This window comes from Lynx rufus, unplaced genomic scaffold (assembly GCF_022079265.1).
Source record: "Lynx rufus isolate CCGP_SWC_20201006 ecotype Redwood Valley unplaced genomic scaffold, mLynRuf1.p SCAF_3, whole genome shotgun sequence".
Classification (NCBI taxonomy): domain Eukaryota; kingdom Metazoa; phylum Chordata; class Mammalia; order Carnivora; family Felidae; genus Lynx; species Lynx rufus.
In genome coordinates this window covers 179,875,257-179,895,072 of record NW_025814845.1, presented here as the reverse complement: position 1 = coordinate 179,895,072, position 19,816 = coordinate 179,875,257, and the positions used below count along the sequence as shown (strand labels likewise).

At 35.2% G+C, this 19,816-nt stretch overlaps 1 protein-coding gene across 1 annotated transcript in view; it reads right to left on the bottom strand.

Annotated features, from left to right (window-relative positions):
- Positions 1-19,816, bottom strand: part of TUSC3 (tumor suppressor candidate 3) — a 591,066-nt gene that overhangs the window by 73,603 nt on the left and 497,647 nt on the right. Inside the window, exon 7 of the mRNA XM_047092210.1 lies at positions 1,932-1,995. Within this exon, the coding sequence (XP_046948166.1) occupies positions 1,932-1,995 (64 nt within the window). The remainder of the gene's footprint in view (positions 1-1,931; positions 1,996-19,816) is intronic.

The following is a 19,816-nucleotide window of genomic DNA, read 5'->3' as shown; positions in this document are numbered from 1 at the left end:
TAGATCTGCACAATTCCACATATCCACACAAGCATGTGGAAAGGGGGAAAGGTAAAAATGTAGAACTGATGGGAAAATAAACACAATAGCCTTTATGGAGGACCAGATGCTTTTTGTGTGCTATCTCCTTTACTTCACACAGAAGTGCCATGTGGTTACTTCAATAATCCTGATTCTATAAATGAGGATTTTGAGAGCTTCTTGAGAATCGGATGTGCCATAAGCACTTCCCACCCCTTTCCTTCACTTTAATCAATATAAGACTCAGTATATACCAATACCTGATACACTGTCCAGCACATATTATGCAAATAAAATAGATTGCTTAAATAAACCGAAGGTAGTAAATCTATATTTGCTGGTGAATTAAAAAGCGTACTGGTATAATAATACACAGACATTAATGATATTAGTCATTTCCTTCCAGATTAAAAACAAAAACTTCAAGGGGCGCCTGGGTGGCGCAGTCGGTTAAGCATCCGACTTCAGCCAGGTCACGATCTCGCGGTCCGTGAGTTCGAGCCCCGCGTCAGGCTCTGGGCTGATGGCTCGGAGCCTGGAGCCTGGAGCCTGTTTCCGATTCTGTGTCTCCCTCTCTCTCTGCCCCTCCCCCGTTCATGCTCTGTCTCTCTCTGTCCCAAAAATAAATAAAAAACGTTGAAAAAAAATTTTTTGAAAAAAAAAACAAAAACTTCAAGATGGCATGACTGATATTTACTTATGAAATCCTATGCCACAGACCATAATAACATATATAAAACTTAACCAACAGATCATTAAAAAGAAAAGTGATTTCTAATCCTAGTTTTCCTCTAATCTAAAGCAAGCCAAGTAAACTTTATGGGTATTAGTTTTCCTACTTTTAAAATGAGGTTTGGCCTAGATAAGTTCGAAGATTCCTTAGAAGCTTAAATAGCTCTGACTATATAAAATACTGAAAATTTGGTCTAGACTACTGCAGTTGAGTATGAATCTTAGTAACCAGGAAAGTAATCAAATGTATAAACAATACTACAGTCACCCTTTAAATCCTGATAATGACTCACTATTTTCAACATTATAAATTTAAGGGGCGCCTGGGTGCTTAAGTCAGTTAAGGGTCTGACTCTTGATTTTGGTTCAGGTCATGGTCTCACGGTTCATGTGATCGAGCCCCTTATCAGGCTCTGCACTGACAATGTGGAGCCTGCTTGGGATTCTCCCTTGCTGCCCTCCCTAGCTCATGCTCTCTCTCTCAAAATAAATAAACTTAAGAAAAAAAAACGTAAAATTAAGCTTCAAATATTTCACAAGACACACAAACATCAGTGTTCCCCAAGAAATAGTTGTTTACCTAAAGAGTGACTTTATTCCATTCTAAGAGTATTCAGAGTTTGTTTTTATTTGGACACTTTTACCTTATCTCTTTCCTATTCTATCTTCCTACCCTTTACCCCCAAACCATTAATTGCACTCTCTTATCTTATTCATAACATTTAGTCTGGTATGTTCCAAAAAAGACATCCAACCATCTTAAATCTCCCTCCTCTGACTTACCATAATGTTTAAGGGAACCAGTACTAAGATAATGTTTTCAAAGTCTGCTTTTTATATTGTAGGATACTTTTTTTTTTCCCCCCTTAGGATCCTCTAAGGTAAAACCACACAAAACTCCACAAGACTTTAACCAGAGATAACCAATGCAGAGCAAAAGCTATACTCTGTAATTTCAATAGTTAGTAAAAAAACAATTATAAATCTGTTAAGGACTGAGAATAAAAACAAAATTATGTAATTGGAAATAATTAACCTAGGAACTGGAAACTAACAAAGTTTAAAATTTAATGTCTTTTAAAAATCTGGATTAATGTCAGGGGAAAAAAAAAAAGTCACTTTGATAGCATGCAACTTTGGTTTTGCCCTTTTCAATCCATCAGTATTTTAAAGGATACTTAGTACCAGAATAATGTGTGACTCTGCCACGAACTGAGCCTGGCTGCTTCCATGAATGTAGCTCTATAAAAGAAGACAAAGAAGCAAAAATTACAACCTAGAGACAAGCAGGTCTTTTGTACCTTTTTTTTTTTTTTTTTTTTTTGTAATTTGTAGTTTTATACCAGGAAGGGAAATAATGAAAAAATCGAATTAATCTTCTATATATAATTCTTTTGAATAAAATAGTTATCACCCAACATATTCATTTGTTTACAGTTATTACTGTTATTTGTAGAAAGCAACTTAATTATCAAAAGTAAATTTAATAGAACTTGTTAAAAGGTTTACCACAAACACATGATTACAATGTAATGGTTATTCCACAGTTACTGTTAAGCTGTAAGATACAAATCAAAGCAATTAAGTTTATCTTTAAGCAAAAAAAATGACTTATCAAACATTAAATCACTCTTTTCCACATTATCAGAGTTTTAAAATAAGAAAATAGCTTTATATTAGCATTCAGTCCATTAGAGCATTCAAACTGGCTTTTTTTCAAAATGAAATTATTAAAATTTTTGCCACACCGAGAAATGTACAGTTTTCTATACCTAGTAAGAATGATTATCAGTTGATATCAGTCAATTACAAAAAATATGACACAAATCTCCATCTAGGATATTTTACTGCTGAAAACACTGACTTCCATTATTTTTGCTGTTAATCTCATGAAAATTAACTGCATTTGCTTTAAATATAAATCCTTTTCTAGGTTTTCTGATTATCAAAAAATAATTGAAGAAAAAAATAACATGTATAATCTAACTTAATGTCCTCAATTTCACAACACATTTGAAGCAGAACTATCATTTCCGAGGACCACGCTGGCCCTCTCAAAATCTTTTGTTTTTATTTTTGATAAATACAGTTGAAAGCATATATGAGTATGCTCTCATAAAGAGTAACAGAAAATTATTCCTCCTTGGACTTCGTATGAGTCATGTCACCAAATTTCTCAGAAATTGAATAATCCTTCATCTGTAAAATCAGGAACTCAATTAGATAATTTGTGATCTTTTTGAAGTGTATAAAGTCTTCTGTGTTTTGTCATAAATTGTGCCCTCGTATTTTCATTAAAGGCTGTCCTTTCTACTCTGATCTAAACTGTCTTTGTTCCCGTGTCTAATCTCAGTAATTCATAGGACAGCTGTCTTATCTGAAGGTATGTTTAGGTGTGTTCTTTAAGCACAGCATCAAGCAAACTGACTAAAAGAGAACCATTTGTTTCATTCACAAATCCTATTACATAAATGTTCTCTGCTGACTCTATTCTTTAAATGTACTTATATGGAGACAAGCATAGCTGTGAAAATCATTAACTTAGCTGCCAGCTAATTATTAAAGGGTTTTAACATTACTAGTGAGTGACAACAGTGAAATTATGAAAAAAAAAAAAACAGGTAGCAAAACAAACACCATAAGCTATGTCTGGCATCACTTAAAGTCTGATTAGAAACTCAGACCCTCAAAACTGAGAAACAGAGACTTTATTATTTAATTGTAACTGTGAGGATAATAAATACAACCCCAGCGAGTACTAATAACAATAGCTACCATCTATCAAACACTTACTTTGTATAAGACACTTAAAACTTTTAAATACAACAGCTTATTTAATTCTAATAATCCTACAAAAGAGGTATTTTTAGTACAGCCATTTTACAGACAAGGTAACTAAGGCTTAAGAGAAGTGAGAAATGTGCCCAAGTTTTCACATCTACTAGATGTAAACTCTGGGATTTGATGTTAAGTGTCTTTGATTTCAGATCCGGCGCATGTATTCTTGTTGGACATTTGTTAGACATGTTTTGTATGTTATCACATTGTATCTTATTAGCAGCCACATAAAATGAGTATTATCCTGTCATCTTCCAAAGGAGAAAACTGAGATTTACAGAAATTAATTGGCTTAAGATCGTACAACTATTAATTGGTGGAATATAGACCTAAACCTGGGTCTAATGACCTCCAAGGTCCATGTCTTTTCTGGTATACAATAACTGATTAAAAGAAAATCAAGGGAAACATTTTATAAAAGCTTTATCTGGCAGTCACATAATTAACTCTTGACCATTACAATAAATAAAATGAACATTTATATAACTGACTGAAATATCTGAATACAACAATAAAGAATAATATGCTCAAATTTATAGAACAACCTCCAAGTAGTTTGCCTACGTAAGAATAACAAATTTAGAGAAGCAAGAACGTAAGATATTTTCTGGATGAGTGGTTTCAAAATATTTGTGTTAAAGAAAGAATCTTCTCTGGTGAAAGTCATCAATACCCTTCCACATTTCAAATCCTATGGTCATAACTCAGACTTACTTGACTTTATCTGAAGAATCTGCTACATGTGATGGCTTTTGGTTTTTTTTGTAAAATTTTCTTGACCTCTAAGATGCCACTGTTTTTACAAATTGAAGTATAACTGAGACATATGTTACATTAGTCACTGGTGCACAACACCTTTGACAATTCTGCACATTACTCAAAGTTCACCAAAGTGTAGTCATCATCTGTCACCATACAACATTATTACAATATCGTTGACTCTACTGCTCATGCTGTACTTTTCATTTCCATGACTTATTTATTTTGTAACTGAGAGTTTGTAACCCTTAATTCTCTTACCTATTTCATCCCCTCCCTCCCCACCTCAATCTGTTTGTTCTCTGGATTTAGGAATCTGTTTTCGTTTCTGATTCCACATAGGTGAAATCTTGAGGTATATGTCTTCCCTGACATATTACAATTAGCGTAATACTTTATAGGTCCATCCATGTAGTTGCACATGGCAAAATCTCATGATTTTTTATGGTTGAGTACTAATCAACTATTGTGTATATGGGCATGTCTCTGTGTGTATACATACGTACACCATGTCTACTTTGTTTTCTTTTTTCCATCAACAGAAATACATTTTTATTCCAACTGTTTTTATTGTGGTAAAAACATACAACATAAAATTTACCATCTTAACCTTTTTTTCCCTTCATCATGATGTGTATTCTTAATCACCTTTAGCAATGTCACACATCTTCCCATCCATCTCCCATGTGATAACCATTGGTTTGTTCTCTGTATTTAAGAGTCTTTTGGCTTGTCTCTTTTTTCCTTTGTTTGCTTGTTTTGAGTGAAATCATAGGGTACTTGTATTTTTCCGGCAGGCTTATTTGCCCAGCGTCATACTCTCTAGATCCATCCATGTTGTTGCAAATGGCAAGATTTCATTCATTTTATAGCTGAGTAATATTCCACTGTGTATCTATACCACCTCTTCTTTATAATTTCATCTTTTGATGGGCACTTGGGCTGCTTCCATAATAGGGCTATTGTAAATAATGATGCAATAAACCCAGGGGAGCAAACATCTTTTCAAATTAGTGTTTTTGTATTTTTTTAAGTTGATTCATTTTGAGGGAGAGTATGTGAGCAAGGGAAGGGCAGAGAAAGAGAGAGCGAGAGAGTGAGAGAATCCCAAACAGGCTACGTGCTCTCAGAGCAGAGCCTGACATGGGGCTCTATCTCCCAACTGTGAGATCATAACCTGAGCCGAAATCAAGAGTCAGACACTTAACTGAGTCACCCAGGTGCCCCTTAGTGTTTTTGTATTGTTCGGGTAAATACTCAGTAGAGGAATTACTGTATCATATGGTAATTCTATTTTTGTATTTTTTGAGAAACATCCATACTGTTTTTCCACAGTGGCTGCACCACTTTGCATTCCCACCAACAGTGTAAGAGGGATTCTTTTTCTCCACATTCTTGCCAACACTTGTTTCCAGTGTTGTTGATTTTAGTCATTCTGACAGGTACAGGTGATATGTCATTGTACTTTTGATTTGCATTTCAAATAGTGATGAGTGATACTGAGCACCTTTTCATGTGTCTGGCCGTCTGGATGTCTTCTTTGGAAAAATGTCTGTTCATGTCTTCTGCCCATTTTTTAACTGGATTCTCTGTTTATTGGGTGTTGAGTTGTGTAAGTTATTTTATATACTTTGGATACACACCCTTTAATGAATATATCATATGCAAATATCTTCTCCCATTCTGTAGGCTGTGTTTTAGTTTTGTTGTTTCCCTTCCTTACAGAAGGTTTTCATTTTGATTAAGTCCCAATAGTTTATTTTTGCTTTTGTTTCCCTTGCCCCGGGAGACATATCTAGAAAAATGATGCTATGGCTGAAGTCAGAGAAATTACTGCCTCTGCTTTCCTCTAGGATTTTTACAGTATCAGATCTCACATTTAGGTCCTTAATCCATTTTTTTTTTTTTTTTTGGTCCACAGTACAAAAGTGGTCCACTTTCATTCTTTTGCATGTATCTGTCCATTTTTCCCAACATCATGTCAAAGAGACTGTCTTTTTTCCCATTGGAGATTCTTGCCTCCTTTGTCATAGATTAATTGACCATGAAATTGTGGGTTTATTTCTGGGCTCTCTATTGTGTTCCATTGATCAGCATATATATTTTTGTGCCAGTACCATACTGTTTTCATTGCTACAGGTTTATAGTATATTTTGGAATGTGGGCTTGTGATCCAGCTTTGCTCTTTATCAACTTTGCTTTCGACTATTCAGGGATTTTTGTTAGCATTATTTTTCTATTTCTGTGAAAAGTACTGTTGGTATTTTGATAAGGATTGCATTAAAGGTGTACATTGCTTTGGGTAGTACAGACATTGTAATTATATTGATTCTTCCAATCCATGGACATGGTATATTTTTCCATTTGTTTGTGTCTTCAATTTCTTTCATTAGTGTTTTATAATTTTTGCAGTACTAGTCTTTTGCCTCCTTAGTTAAGTTTATTCCCAGGTATTTTATTCTTTTTTTAAGTTTATTTATCTTTCACAGAGAGAGAGAGAGAGGGAGAGAGAGAGAGCATGAACGGGGGAGGGTCAGAGAGAGGGAGACACAGAATCCGAAGCAGGCTCCAGGCTCTGAGCCCTCAGCACAGAGCCCGACACGGGGCTCGAACTCACAGATTGCGAGATCATGACCTGAGCCAAAGTTGGATGCTTAGCCGACTGAGCCACCCAGGTGCCCCAGTATTTTATTCTTTTTTGGTGCAACTGTAAATGGGATTGCTTCCTAATTTCTCTTCCTACTAGTTTGTTACTAGTGTATAGAAAATCAGCAGAGTTCTGCATACTGATTTTGTATCTTGCAACTGTACTGATTTCACTTATCAGTTCCAGTAGTTTTGTTTTTTGGGGTTTTTTTTGGCAAAGTCTTTATGATATTTTATACATACTATCATGTTATTTGCAAATAGTGACGGTTTTCTTTTTCCTTACCAATTTGGTTGCCTTTTATTTCTTTTTCTTGTCTGACTACTGTGGCTAGGATTCCCACTACTACGCTGAATAAAAGTGCTGACATTGTACATCTCTCTCTTGTTCCTGTATTTAGAGGAAAAGCTTTCAGTTTTTCACCAAGTATGATGTCAGCTGTGGTTTTTCCATATATGACACTCACTGACGTATGTTCCCTCTAAACCCACTTGGTTGAGAGTTTTTATCATGAACAGATGTTTACTTTGTCAAATGCTTTCTTCCATCAATTGAGATAATTATGTACTTCTCATTCTTCCTATTGGAAATCTGGTGTTTCACACTGATTGATTTTTGAACATTGAGCTGCACCTTGCATCCTGGGATAAATCCCACTTGATTGTGGTAAGTGATCCTTTTAATGTATGGTTGAATTTAGTTTGCTAATATTTTGTTGAAAATTTTTGCATCTAGGATGCCGCTTTTGATTTTTCTAGTTCACTGGCTCCACTTCCTCATGCTCCTTGGTTCTTCCATCTCATTATCTGAACTAAACTTGGGAGAATCTCAGAGCTCCATAGACTGTGGTCTGTTCTCTATACTCAACCTTCCCTAGTGTTCTTATTCAACCCAATGCCTTAATAATTACCATTTTTATACTGATGATGCCCACATTGATATCTCCGGCTCAGTACGTCAGACTTTTACATTGCTCTTGTACATAGCCATCTTCACTTGGTAGTCTGATAGTTTTCACTAATATATTCCACTTGGAAGCCCAAAACTTAAAATGGTCCAAACAAAAATTGATGTGCTTCCCTATCTATCCCAGAATCAGCAACATGATTTTCCCAGTTGTTTCGGCCAAAACTTGGAATCATCTTAGTTCATTCTTTTCTCCTCCCTCTCTTCCTCTATCTTCAATCATTCAGAAAATACCATTGACTTTACTTTCAAAATCCATTCCAAATTCAACCACTTGTAACTACTTCCATGAAGCATTGGCAAAAGCTCCCAAAGATTAAGCCCAGGACTTATTGTCTGGTCTAAGCAGACACCATCTCTCATCTAGATTATTGCAACAGTTTCTTTCTTCTCCCTGCCTCTACCCTATAATCTGTTTGCCAGCCAGATTAATCCTGCGAAAACTAACAAGCATCTATATCATTATCCCATTCAGAACCGTTCAATTCTTTCTTAAATGTGTGAGAAAAATATATCATGTAATCTATTTTCCACTTCTAATCACAATGCCAAAGAATCTACATACTTCTACCTAATTAAAAAATACAGCTAGATTTAGAAAATCTACTGTTGGTCCTTAGAGACTTACTTCACTATATCAGACCTATAATACTTGCAGGCTTACTTCTTGTATACATGAGGCAGGACAGAGTAAAGGCTTAGGGACAGTCTTGAATCTGCTACTTGCTAGCTATGTTATCCTGAATAAATTACTGAACTTCACATCTTTAATAGGAATAGGAAGACATTTCCCAAAATATAGGCCTAAAAATTAAATAAGATAACGTCAAGGTAAGTAACCTGCATAGCATCTGGCTTTCTTTACAGTACATAATCAAATATAATCAAGGACAAATCATTTTAAGGTCTTTATTCCAAAGTAATTGAATCTTTTAAACATTAGACAAACATGCCTAAATACCATTCAGAAATCTTTTTATTTTTATAGGAAAATTCAGTATGTTGAACTGATCATTTAAAAAGATGATATTCAGGAACCTGTACTAACATATGACTTTTATCCATCTCTTTAGTCGTTAAAATCACTTCAAACCCAGATACTACAAAAGACCTCAGGATTCAATGAAGGAGAATTCATTTGATAAATTTTTACTGAGCAATTATTACATACCAGGTATCAACGAGGCAATGAAGACCCAGCATAATAAAACAGAAAACCAAAAGCCCAAAAAACTATATTTTCATGACTTACACATTTAATTGTGAGAACACAATTTGTCTACCAAAGTAAAACAGAGATTACTAGCACACACTAAAAGCCATAAAAGCAAACACAAAAATAAAAGCACAAATCAACATTCCAAAGGTCTTATGCATTGACCTTAGAAATAGTTATCTTTCATGGGGTGCCTGGGTGACTCAGTTGGTTGAGCCTCAGACCCTTGACTTCAGCTCAAGTAGTGATCTCATGGGTGTGGGAATGAGCAACACCCCCTTCCCCACACTGGGCAAGGAGCCTGTTTGGGATTCTCTTTCCCTCACCCACTCCTTCTCCCCCTTCCTCCCTCCAAGAAAATAGTTATGTTTCATTTATGGTGCCACCCAAAGTAATGACTTAATCCAATTAAAAATGAGCTAAGGTGCATGATTTTTAAACTGGTCTTAAAATATTGTATTTAATGCACATACTTTCAAGATCCTCTCAAAGAAGAAACATCAAGTAATGTTTCTTTGCAGCTTTAGCATGGTATTAATTTACATCACTTCCTTTTCTGATTTTTTACTAATTCTGATAAGGGAAATATTAGTAACGAATGGTAATTTCATCCTGAATATATATTAAACATATTTATAAGCACAATGCATTTATAGAATGCTACTCAAGAAGAAAATCAGCATGGTCTCAGATACTGGATACATATCTACAGAGATCTACTCTACTCTGTAGAGTTTTTCTATAGAGATCAAATGTTTTAGCAAACCATGAATATAAATATTCTTCACTTGTCCAGTCCATTGAACACTTTATATAAACCAAAATTAAAGACTGGTTCATAAAAATTACTGTATCAGGAAGTTCATTACCTTGATATCACTTACTTAAAGGCCACTTTATTCAGAAGAAAAATTAGATGATTTGAATTTTGCATAGCATAATATAAATAAATAATATATATGAATAGGACTCATCTTAATTCCAAGCAACATACTTGAAAATAAAAATTAAGGGGTGCCTGAGTGGCTCAGTAGGTTAAGCGATTGACTTCAGCTCAGGTCATGATCTCATGGTTGGTGAGTTTGAGCCCTGCATCGGGCTCTGTGCTGACAGCTCCGAGCCTGGAGCCTGCTTCCGATTCTGTGTCTCCCCCTCTCTCTACCCCTCCCCTGCTCACGCTCTGTGTCTCTCTGTCAATAATAAAAACGTTAAAAAAATTTAAAAAAAAGAAAAATTAGTATGTTTTAATACAATGGTTCTAATACCTCTTATCTAACCATTTCAGAAAAGAAAACGGAAATTAAGCTAAATATAGTATAGGTCAGTAGATTAAAGGAATCTCATTTCACTTAACTTTTTCCGAAATTCTTGGGAAAATGACATCAGTCATTCTGCTCTTTCAATATCTCAAAACTGTGTTGGTTTTGAATAATCATTACAGGGTCCTGTTATACACTGAAATATTTTGGCAGTAATTGGCTAGTATGGACCAACAGTTTGTTGCCGGAGAAGGAAGCTAGTGTGATGAAAAGTACACTGAACTTAGAGTCAAGGGTCTAGGTTTCTAGTGCTGATGAACTGAATAGATATTAACAAGCTAGTTGTTAATCTTGGTCAATTCAATCATTTGGGTCTCAGTTTCCTAATCTATAAAACAAAGACACTGAAAGACACATTTCAATCAAAATGCCTGAGTGGAATCCCTATCCTGGATCTGCCACAGGTGTGACCTTGAACAAAATTACTCTAAGCCTCAAACTGTTCAACTGGAAACAACTATTTGAGTTGAAAAAACAAAATGTGAGAGGTGAATTAGGTAATACACGTGAAATAGTATCAGGCCTGAAACCCAGTAAGCACTCAATAAATATTATCTATCATTATTATTACCATTATTTCAAAATTTCAAAATTCCACTCTCAGTTATGACTCACAAATGAACACAGTGGCCATTGAGTTATGCCTATCGGTAGTCAATTAGCAGATTATGTCTGGGTTAAGTTCTGTCAGTGACTAATTACTTTTTTTAAACTTCCAAGCTGATATTAAAATTATTTGCCTTGGAGCAAAAGCAAGCTCTAAACAACCAACCTGTTTGATGAACCTGAACAAAGACTGTTTCAGTTAAATGGGCTTTGGAGCAAAACCAAATATTAACATAAGCAGAAAACAAAAAGTTCTTCACTAACATATCTAAGCCAGGAAATAACTCTTTCAAATACAATAATACATAGGAATCAAATTAGTTGTTATTTCTCCCTTATTCATGGATTATCTATCTGCTTTGGCCTGTAAGTTCCTTGTTGGGGAAAAAACCGAAAGTGTACTTAAACCAATCCTAGAGAGATATAAGTGGTTTTAAACTCTGATCATTTTTAAAAATGTGATTTATTGTAAAAGAATCACTAAGACACCAAGAAAATGGCAAATGCATGAAGTGAGGATTTGATATTGTTGAGTTACCCAAATGGCAAGGTGTCTCAGTTCAAGGTCAAATCCCAAAGTGCTTTTGGTCCTTTCACTTTAAAATACATGATTGCAGGGGCACCTGGGTGGCTCAGGCAGTTAAGGGTCTGACTTCAGCCTAGGTCATGATCTTGCCACTTGAGCTCGAGCCCCACATCGAGCTCTGTGCTGACAGCTCAGAGCCTGGAGCCTGCTTTGGATTCCGTGTCTCCCCCGGTCTCTCTCTCTCTCTTTCTCTCTCAAAAATAAACATTAAAAAAAAAATTAAAATACGTGATTGCATCATGAACCCAGAACTTGTCAACTTCTAGAAGAAACAGTGTAGGGATTATCTTTTAGCATCTTATGTGAATTTTTTCTGCCTAGTATTTTCAAGCAGTTTGACTCAAATGGCGTGTAAATTTCCTTTCCGTCCACTTTTTTCCCCACTTCTTGCACATATTGTGAAAAATTACCTTTGTGAATCCTCACAGCCTTTTTTAGTCCCTTATGTAGTACTTCCTAGTTCCAGGACAACAGACACTTAAAATTTAAGAAAATCTTTTAAGTAATAGACTCTCAATTGCCTAGTATATGATTCTTACTCTTTGCAAAAGAAGAATTGCGTTGGCAAAAAAAAAAAAAAAAAAAAAGGAAGCCCAATTTATTATCAACATAACAAAATAGGATGAAAATACTGCATTTTCTTTGACAGCACTTCCAAGAAGTCAAAAGAACTGCCTCACTAATTTAAAATTTTTGTCTATGAAATTAATCTTGGCTATTTAAGAGTTTGCAGTAGAAGAAACAATGCTTTCCTGATCAAATCCTATGTAGAATGAGGGGCCCATTTTTTTGTGTATGATAGAATCAACCATTTTTTTAGTATGTCGTTCTAAGTAAATGAGATGGTATTTCCAAATGTGTATGTTAGTTGGACTGCAGTAATGATATCCTCATCCTGAGTCTCCTTTGTGTGCTAAGGTACACAGAATATGATAATGGAATGATTTTTGTTATTTCTTTTTCAGTTTCTTTACGGGAATATTAATTCCCAGGAAAGGAATCTTTTGAACCATTAATTTTAACACTAAATAAGATACTGTACCTTAACAAAAATACTTAAAGGCGTCCTATGATCTTCCCTGCATGATATACTATAATCCTGCTTGAGATGGAAGCAATTAATTGAGTCTCTAGTGAAAACAAAGCGTGAGATAAGGAAGGCAGGTAGGAAGGCAGACAGAGCTCTGTTTAGCTAAGGGCAAAAGGAAGTATCCTGGGTCACCACTGTTACCGTACAAAACAAACTGAAATCCCAAGGTACTTATCACTCTGACATTGGAATACAAGACTGCCCGATTTTTTGATAGTTACACATTTCTAAACTTTTCCTTAGGGATTGTCTTTTTCGTCATCAGCCTACATCAACTTTTCTAAGGTAGCACTAGTTTTTGCTAGGCTGCTCCACCAAATGACAGATGTGATACAGATCACAGAATAGCTAAGCTGAGTCCTTCTGGATTTGCCTGAAAGAAGAGATATAAATAGGTATTATCTACATCTAGGTGGTAAAGAATGCCACTATGTTTGATTTCTCCAGAGGCTGCACTTACCTCATGCTTGAAATTCCTAAGTACTTCATTAAATATTTGGCCTAAACTAAAAAATAATTACAACAGACATGAAACAGTTCATGTAAACAGTGATGAATCTGTTTGCCTCTCAAAGTATTGAATCTGACAGCTGTTAGCAATAAGCTACCACTCTCTCATTAACTGAAATTTTAGGGCATCTTTCAGCCCTGTTCCAGTCGAACTTACTGCGTGACCAGTCGTGGAGTGTGAAACCCATACCTGCCCCAGCCATATTGCAAAAAAGAATCTCTTCAGTTTTTGTTTATTTGCATACCAGAAAGCCTGACCTCTTTAATGTCGGTCAGCGATTCTCAAAAGGCGTGTGCATGACACTCACCTGGGATATCTGTTTAATAAAACAGGTTCTCAGACTTCCTATGTGGAGATTGTAATACAATAAACAGGCCTCTGGTAGTACCAGAAGGTTGCACCGTTCATGAGATGAAGGCCATTTCTATACATCTACATTTTTTAAGAGGCTGTATAGGAAGAAGGGAATGCGTAATTCTTTAAAAGTTGTCAAAAAGGCTAGGTATGGAGAAAAAAAATCTTACTAGTGAGAAGTTTGGTTTCAGGTAATAAAAGAGTTGCTGCATATCCACAGAAAACATCTTACGAGTAGGAAGGGGTTTTGTTTCTGCAAACAATAAGGAATTGCTGTTTCAAACGTAGTCATTTAGCTCTAGGGATGCGAGCCCGTAACAAGGGTGCTGGCTACAAACTGGACTCAAGCAACAGGAAAACTACCTGATGCTTGTCAGGTAGGTGACCAACAGATGTTACCACAGCACAAGTCTAAACTCAGATTTCAATCGTCCGGTATTATGGGATATTTTCTACAACACTAAACAACACAGGGTAAAAGTTACGGGGAGGCAGAAAGTGAGCCTGTTAAAACCAAACGGTGGGCTAGCACCTCCTAACTGGGGTCTTAAGAAAAGTTGACAGTTTTAGAATAACTGTGGCCTAAGGCTACAAAGGGTGTGCTTGGTCCTACTCAAACCCTTCTCCACAGAGTTGTGGGCTCTGATAGCGGAGTAGACAAATCTCTCCCATTATGAACTTGACCTGAATTTACAGAGTCAATGAGACGGTAGTTCATATACTGTTAGGTAGCAGGGTGGGGGCGGGGCAGAAAGTAACAACAAAACAGAATAAAAAAAAAAAGCAGTCAACCCAATACTAAGGAAATCCTAAGGAGAATATGCTGCAATAGTTTATCATAATTGCCGCTTCTTAGAAGGTCGACCAATGAGAACATAGAATGCGGGGCTGGAAAACTTCTAGGGTAAACATAAAACAACCCTAAGCCCCAGACACTAGTGAGAGCAACTGGGGATAAATGATGTTGGGAAAGGCACCTTTTACTTTTTGAACAGAACTGATATGACCAATGAGATAAACCTCTCATTTGTACTTTCAAAATGTTGAGAGAATAAAAATATAGTAAGACTGTTTCTTCCAAGCATGTGGCACAAGTTTTAAAGATCCTGTCACTTCTAAGTAATTTTAGGAATTAATATTTTGTTGACAAATTTCTCAGCTTACTACAGTTTTCATTTCATTCAGTAACAAAAGAAAACTTGAAACGCTTAGTATAATTATTCTCGAAGAATTTTCTTTTGTAACTAAATACAATGTTCAAAAGAAGTTATCTGTTAGAATCTTCAGCATTTTAAAATCCAACTGGATAGCTTTTAATGTGAGATATAATGAATACGGTAAATCTACAATGTAAAAGCTTTGGTAGTTCCATCAAATCTGGTATATATGCTAAGTATGATCAAAATGTATGTTTTTTTGTCTTTTTATCCTCAAAAATAAGCAACCAATAAAGAAGACTAATACTCCCAAGTCATTATTATAGTAATCCAAAATGCAAGAACAACAATAAAAAAAAAAAACTAATGTAGCTTACATTTTACATCTTACTCTGTGTTAAAAACAAAATCACTCATTTTTATCACCAAATATTTTGGCCCTGTGACTGGTCTAAGACATGTATTAGGAACAGAGCTTCTCTGTGCCCTGTTCCAGTTTTGCCAAGAAATTGAATGCTTTCCCCTAGGAAAGCAATTTAACTTCTCTGTAATTTATTTTTCTAGCACGGATCAGTTTTTGTTACTTACGATGCTATATTATGTGATAAAAAAGGGGTTATTATCAAGCAAAGTCTATAAAAGGCATTTAAACAAAAAATAAACAATAATCACTCTTTTGAAGCAAAGTTCCTTAGACTTCTTTTTTTCATGTGTCTATGAAAATGGATGTCCACATCTCCATTCTTAGTACTCCCAAGATAGATCATTCTTTGATAATTCTATACATGTAAGCATATTTACGTGGATGACAAATGCTTTGGGTGGCCAGACAATTATTCCTTAATAATGAATCTTTTAGCACATCTCTGTTAAATCATCCTTGGATCATTATTTGTACTTTGTATTTATTCATGTTGCTGCCTCACTGATTGCAGTCTGAGCAAAATATTGCTGAGTCTGAGTCCCATTACATCACGCTGGACTACCTGCTATGACAGTTCTTCTAGTCTCGTTCTTCAGAAAGCTTTGGTTTATATCCTTGGAACTTAAATTGTCTTAATAACGACACTTTCTTTGAAGTTTCCCGATTGCTTTAAAAGTCCAGTGTCATCCATTTTCTCCATATGTCTAGGACCACTGCATTTTGATGAGTGAAACTGGGAAATCACTGCCTCTAAATCTTTGACATCAGAGACTCTATCTTGACATTTGATATGAAATGTAGTACAAAGGTATGATAAATGAAACCTGTCCAAGAAATGAAAATGAGACTGATAAGGATTCAGGTATTAGGCCCATATAACACATTTGACAGTAACGTGGCTTTGCAGGCCTTGAGAATGGGTTTAACTGATGATGGATGTTACTAGCTGAACGTGCTAATCTACCAAATGAGACATTAAATTCTTGGTTTAATTTTCCATTTCCTTCAACTTACTATTTGAAGGCTACAAATGATCAACATTCGTCTTTACTCAGCGTACTATCAATGCGAATTCAGTTATGTAAGAAGTATTTTGCATAGAAAAAGCTGCTATACAACTTCATGTTCTACTATAAAAACCTTATAGCACCAACCACAATAATCTTCAATAGAAGTACCACACTCTAATTGTTGGGAGCAATGGTTCCAAACCAGGCTTCTAGGTTTGAATTCGAGTTTGAGGGATTGGTCATGTTATTTAATCAACCTATGGGGTCAGTTTCTTCACCTATAAAACTAGGTTGTTGTAAAAATTTAAAGCTTTTTAAAAAGTATAACAGTAAGCCTGAAGTGTTAGCTATTACTGTTCTTGTATTCTGCCAATATTTACCGAATATCTAACATGTGATAGGTACATTTCTAGGCACTTGAGGTAAAAGAGTTAACGGAGCAAATATCCCTGGCCTCAAGGGTTTACAGTCATGGTGGGGGGGGGGGGGGTAGGAAACTGGAAACTGGAAACAGGAAACTGGAGGGAGATAGACAAGAAACAATGTATAAATAATATAAGATAAATTGTACACTAAGGACAGGCAAAGGACAAATGGTCAGAGCAAAAGCCTTAAGGTAGAAATGTGTTCAAGGAAGGTCCGTGGGTTGGCAAGGACTTAGATTCCACTGTGAGTTCTGTGGGAAGCCGTAATAGGAAGGTTTTGAGCAGAAGAGTAACATGATCTATGCTGACAACAGACTATAATAGAAGCACAGAGACCAGAGAGAGGTTACTAGAGTAATCCAGACATAAAACGTTGATATTTTAAAGAAGGTTGATGGCAGGTGTTTAAGAAGTGATCTGAACCTGGATATATTTTGAAAAAAGAAGAGTATTTCTTATTTCCTTTGTGTTTTTATGTAAGAGGAATCTGCAACTATAAATGATAGAATGAACGGGTAGTAAAAATGTACTTCAAAATTCATGGTAAATATATACATTCTAGTATTTATAATGATACATGCATAGGACATTTACATTCATTTGTGGAAATAGGAATTTAAAACAAAGTCTACAGATCCAGTTATATGAGTTTATTAAAATAAAGAGGTCACTAAAATGGTAAACCTACTTTAATTACAAAAGAGATATGTTACACTATTCTATTCCCCTTTTTTCTCTTAAATGATTCATACTTTTAAATCCAACAGTTCTGTATGAGACCTCTTTCCAGTCACGTCTATATTTTCACCTTTTATTAACTATGAGTTGTATATATTTATTTGAGTAATCCCACTTGAATTCCCTAACACTTTAAAATACAGTCAAATAAATGTCAATATTCTCCACACAAACTAATTTATCTTTGCCAGACTTCCAAGCTTCTCTGAGTAATACAACCACTCTTCTGATCTCCGTTTCAACTTCAACATCTGTGCCTACATGAATCACAAAGCCAGTGAATACTTCCTATTCTATATTTGCCATTTATCTATTACTTTGACACAACTGATTCTGTCTGAATGCTTATCATATCATGCTTGGATTATGGGCTTTCTAATCTTTCCTCTCTAATCTCTCACTTCTAGATAAATCTTCCAAAATCACCACTTTGATCAGTGTATTGCTCACAGACCTTTGAAAATTTAAAACTGCTGCGAGGCCTGGGCAATATGAGCCAGATACCTTTGAGTCAATCAGTCCGTCAATACAACAAATGCCTATTCAGTACTAGAGTAAAAGATACTATACCTCATAAAATGAGAAAAACAAGTAAATACAAAAGAAAGTACTTTGGCTCAAAAGGAAAGAGTGTATGTGCACAAAGAGATATGTAATCACACAGGCCAAAGAGAGCGAGAGCACTGTAGCACTGAAGATTTACTAGACCAAGATTTGAAATCTGTGCTGGAGTTACCTCCTTTGTAAATGGGAATAATGTATCTTTCTTATTGAGAAATGCCACAGGATTGAACATCATAAATTAGTAAAAGTAGCTACTAAGTTGCATGGCATTTAGTAAGGACTCTATAGTTTTGGTTATCAATTTAGCTATGTGTACAGTGCCTTTCAGTGAAATATAAAAGGCGAAATTACTGTATGTAAACTGGAAGAGAAAAACCCCGAAAATGGCTAACTGCAAACAGGATCCCTAGTTCAATGTATTTTACGTTAAGGTGAGTTACAGATATTGGGAGATAATTTTGAACTGGTGGAATGTAATAAGGAGATCAACAGAGGATGGGAAACAAAATCGTTTACCTGATCTTACTGGGAAGGGGTCTGGAGATAGGCAGATCACACACAATTTTTCTCACATTATTTCTCTCTTGTTCTCTCTCTCTCTCACCTCCCCCTGCCCCCCCGGCCACCGCCTTCCCTTCTACCTCCTCCATATATAAAATCATGTTTTAGTAAACAAAATCTGATCCCAGCCTCTAAAAATACTATGCTCATTTCCACCTCTCTACAGATTCCTAAAGCACCAAGGAATGAGCTTTATTCATTTATTTATTATTATTTACTGGTTAACCAAAAGTCACCTTGATTTTAAGGCAAACTCAAATTCCCTATCTTTTAATAAAATTTTCCCCAAGAATATTGCTTGGGGTAATATTTATTGCTCTTAAACTATAATATTTATTACCTATAATTTTAGTGTTGTTCACGTGAGTTTTAAGTCCAGAATCCTATCTGTTTCAGGAAAAAGGATATATTATTTATAGGATACAAACAGAAAACATTACTTTAAAAAAAAAGAACAGTGTTCAAATACTTTGACATATTTTAAAACAGTTTAAATATAAAATACATTAAAACCTTAGAGTAAAATGATTATAAGAATCTGTATATTTAGTGTATTCAGGAATTTAAAATAAAAACCTAGAACATCTATTGACAATTTCCTGTTTTGTTTTTTTAATGTCTCAAACGAAGCTAACACTGAAGTTAAATTACTCAAACTGGCAAGAAGAACAGTTAAACTCTGATCTATAGAAATCTCAGAGAAAAAGAGTGATGATTTAAACAACTACAGTGAATGTCATTTAAAATTAATTAAACCAGGGTTTACTGTTTTTAGATTTATAGTGAGTTCATTAAATAATAATCTCAAAGTAAGCATTTTTTAAAAAGCTAATTAGATTTTTAACAAATATTTGGTGGTTATTAGTATGCACTATAACCATAAAATCTAAAAAGTAGTATTTCATTGGAGATTTCAAAAGTGTATTCCATCATTAGTAATTAATGCATTACTTGTATGCACTTAATCCATTAAAAAAATTTTTTTAACGTTTATTTATTTTTGAGAAGAGAGAGACAGAGCATGAGCAGGGGAGGAGAGAAAAAGAGGGAGATACAGAATCTGAAACAGGCTGCAGGCTCCGAGCCTTAGCACAGAGCCCAACGCGGGGCTCGAACTCACAGACCGCGAGATCATGACCTGAGCCAAAGTCAGACCCAGGCCTCCCCACTTAATCCATTTTTATACATAAATCAGTTTTGTTGTATAGACTTCTATTTTTAAAACACTGACACTTTCTTCATAGATTTAAAACACTTATATTAGCTTGCAAATATCAAAATTTACTTTCACT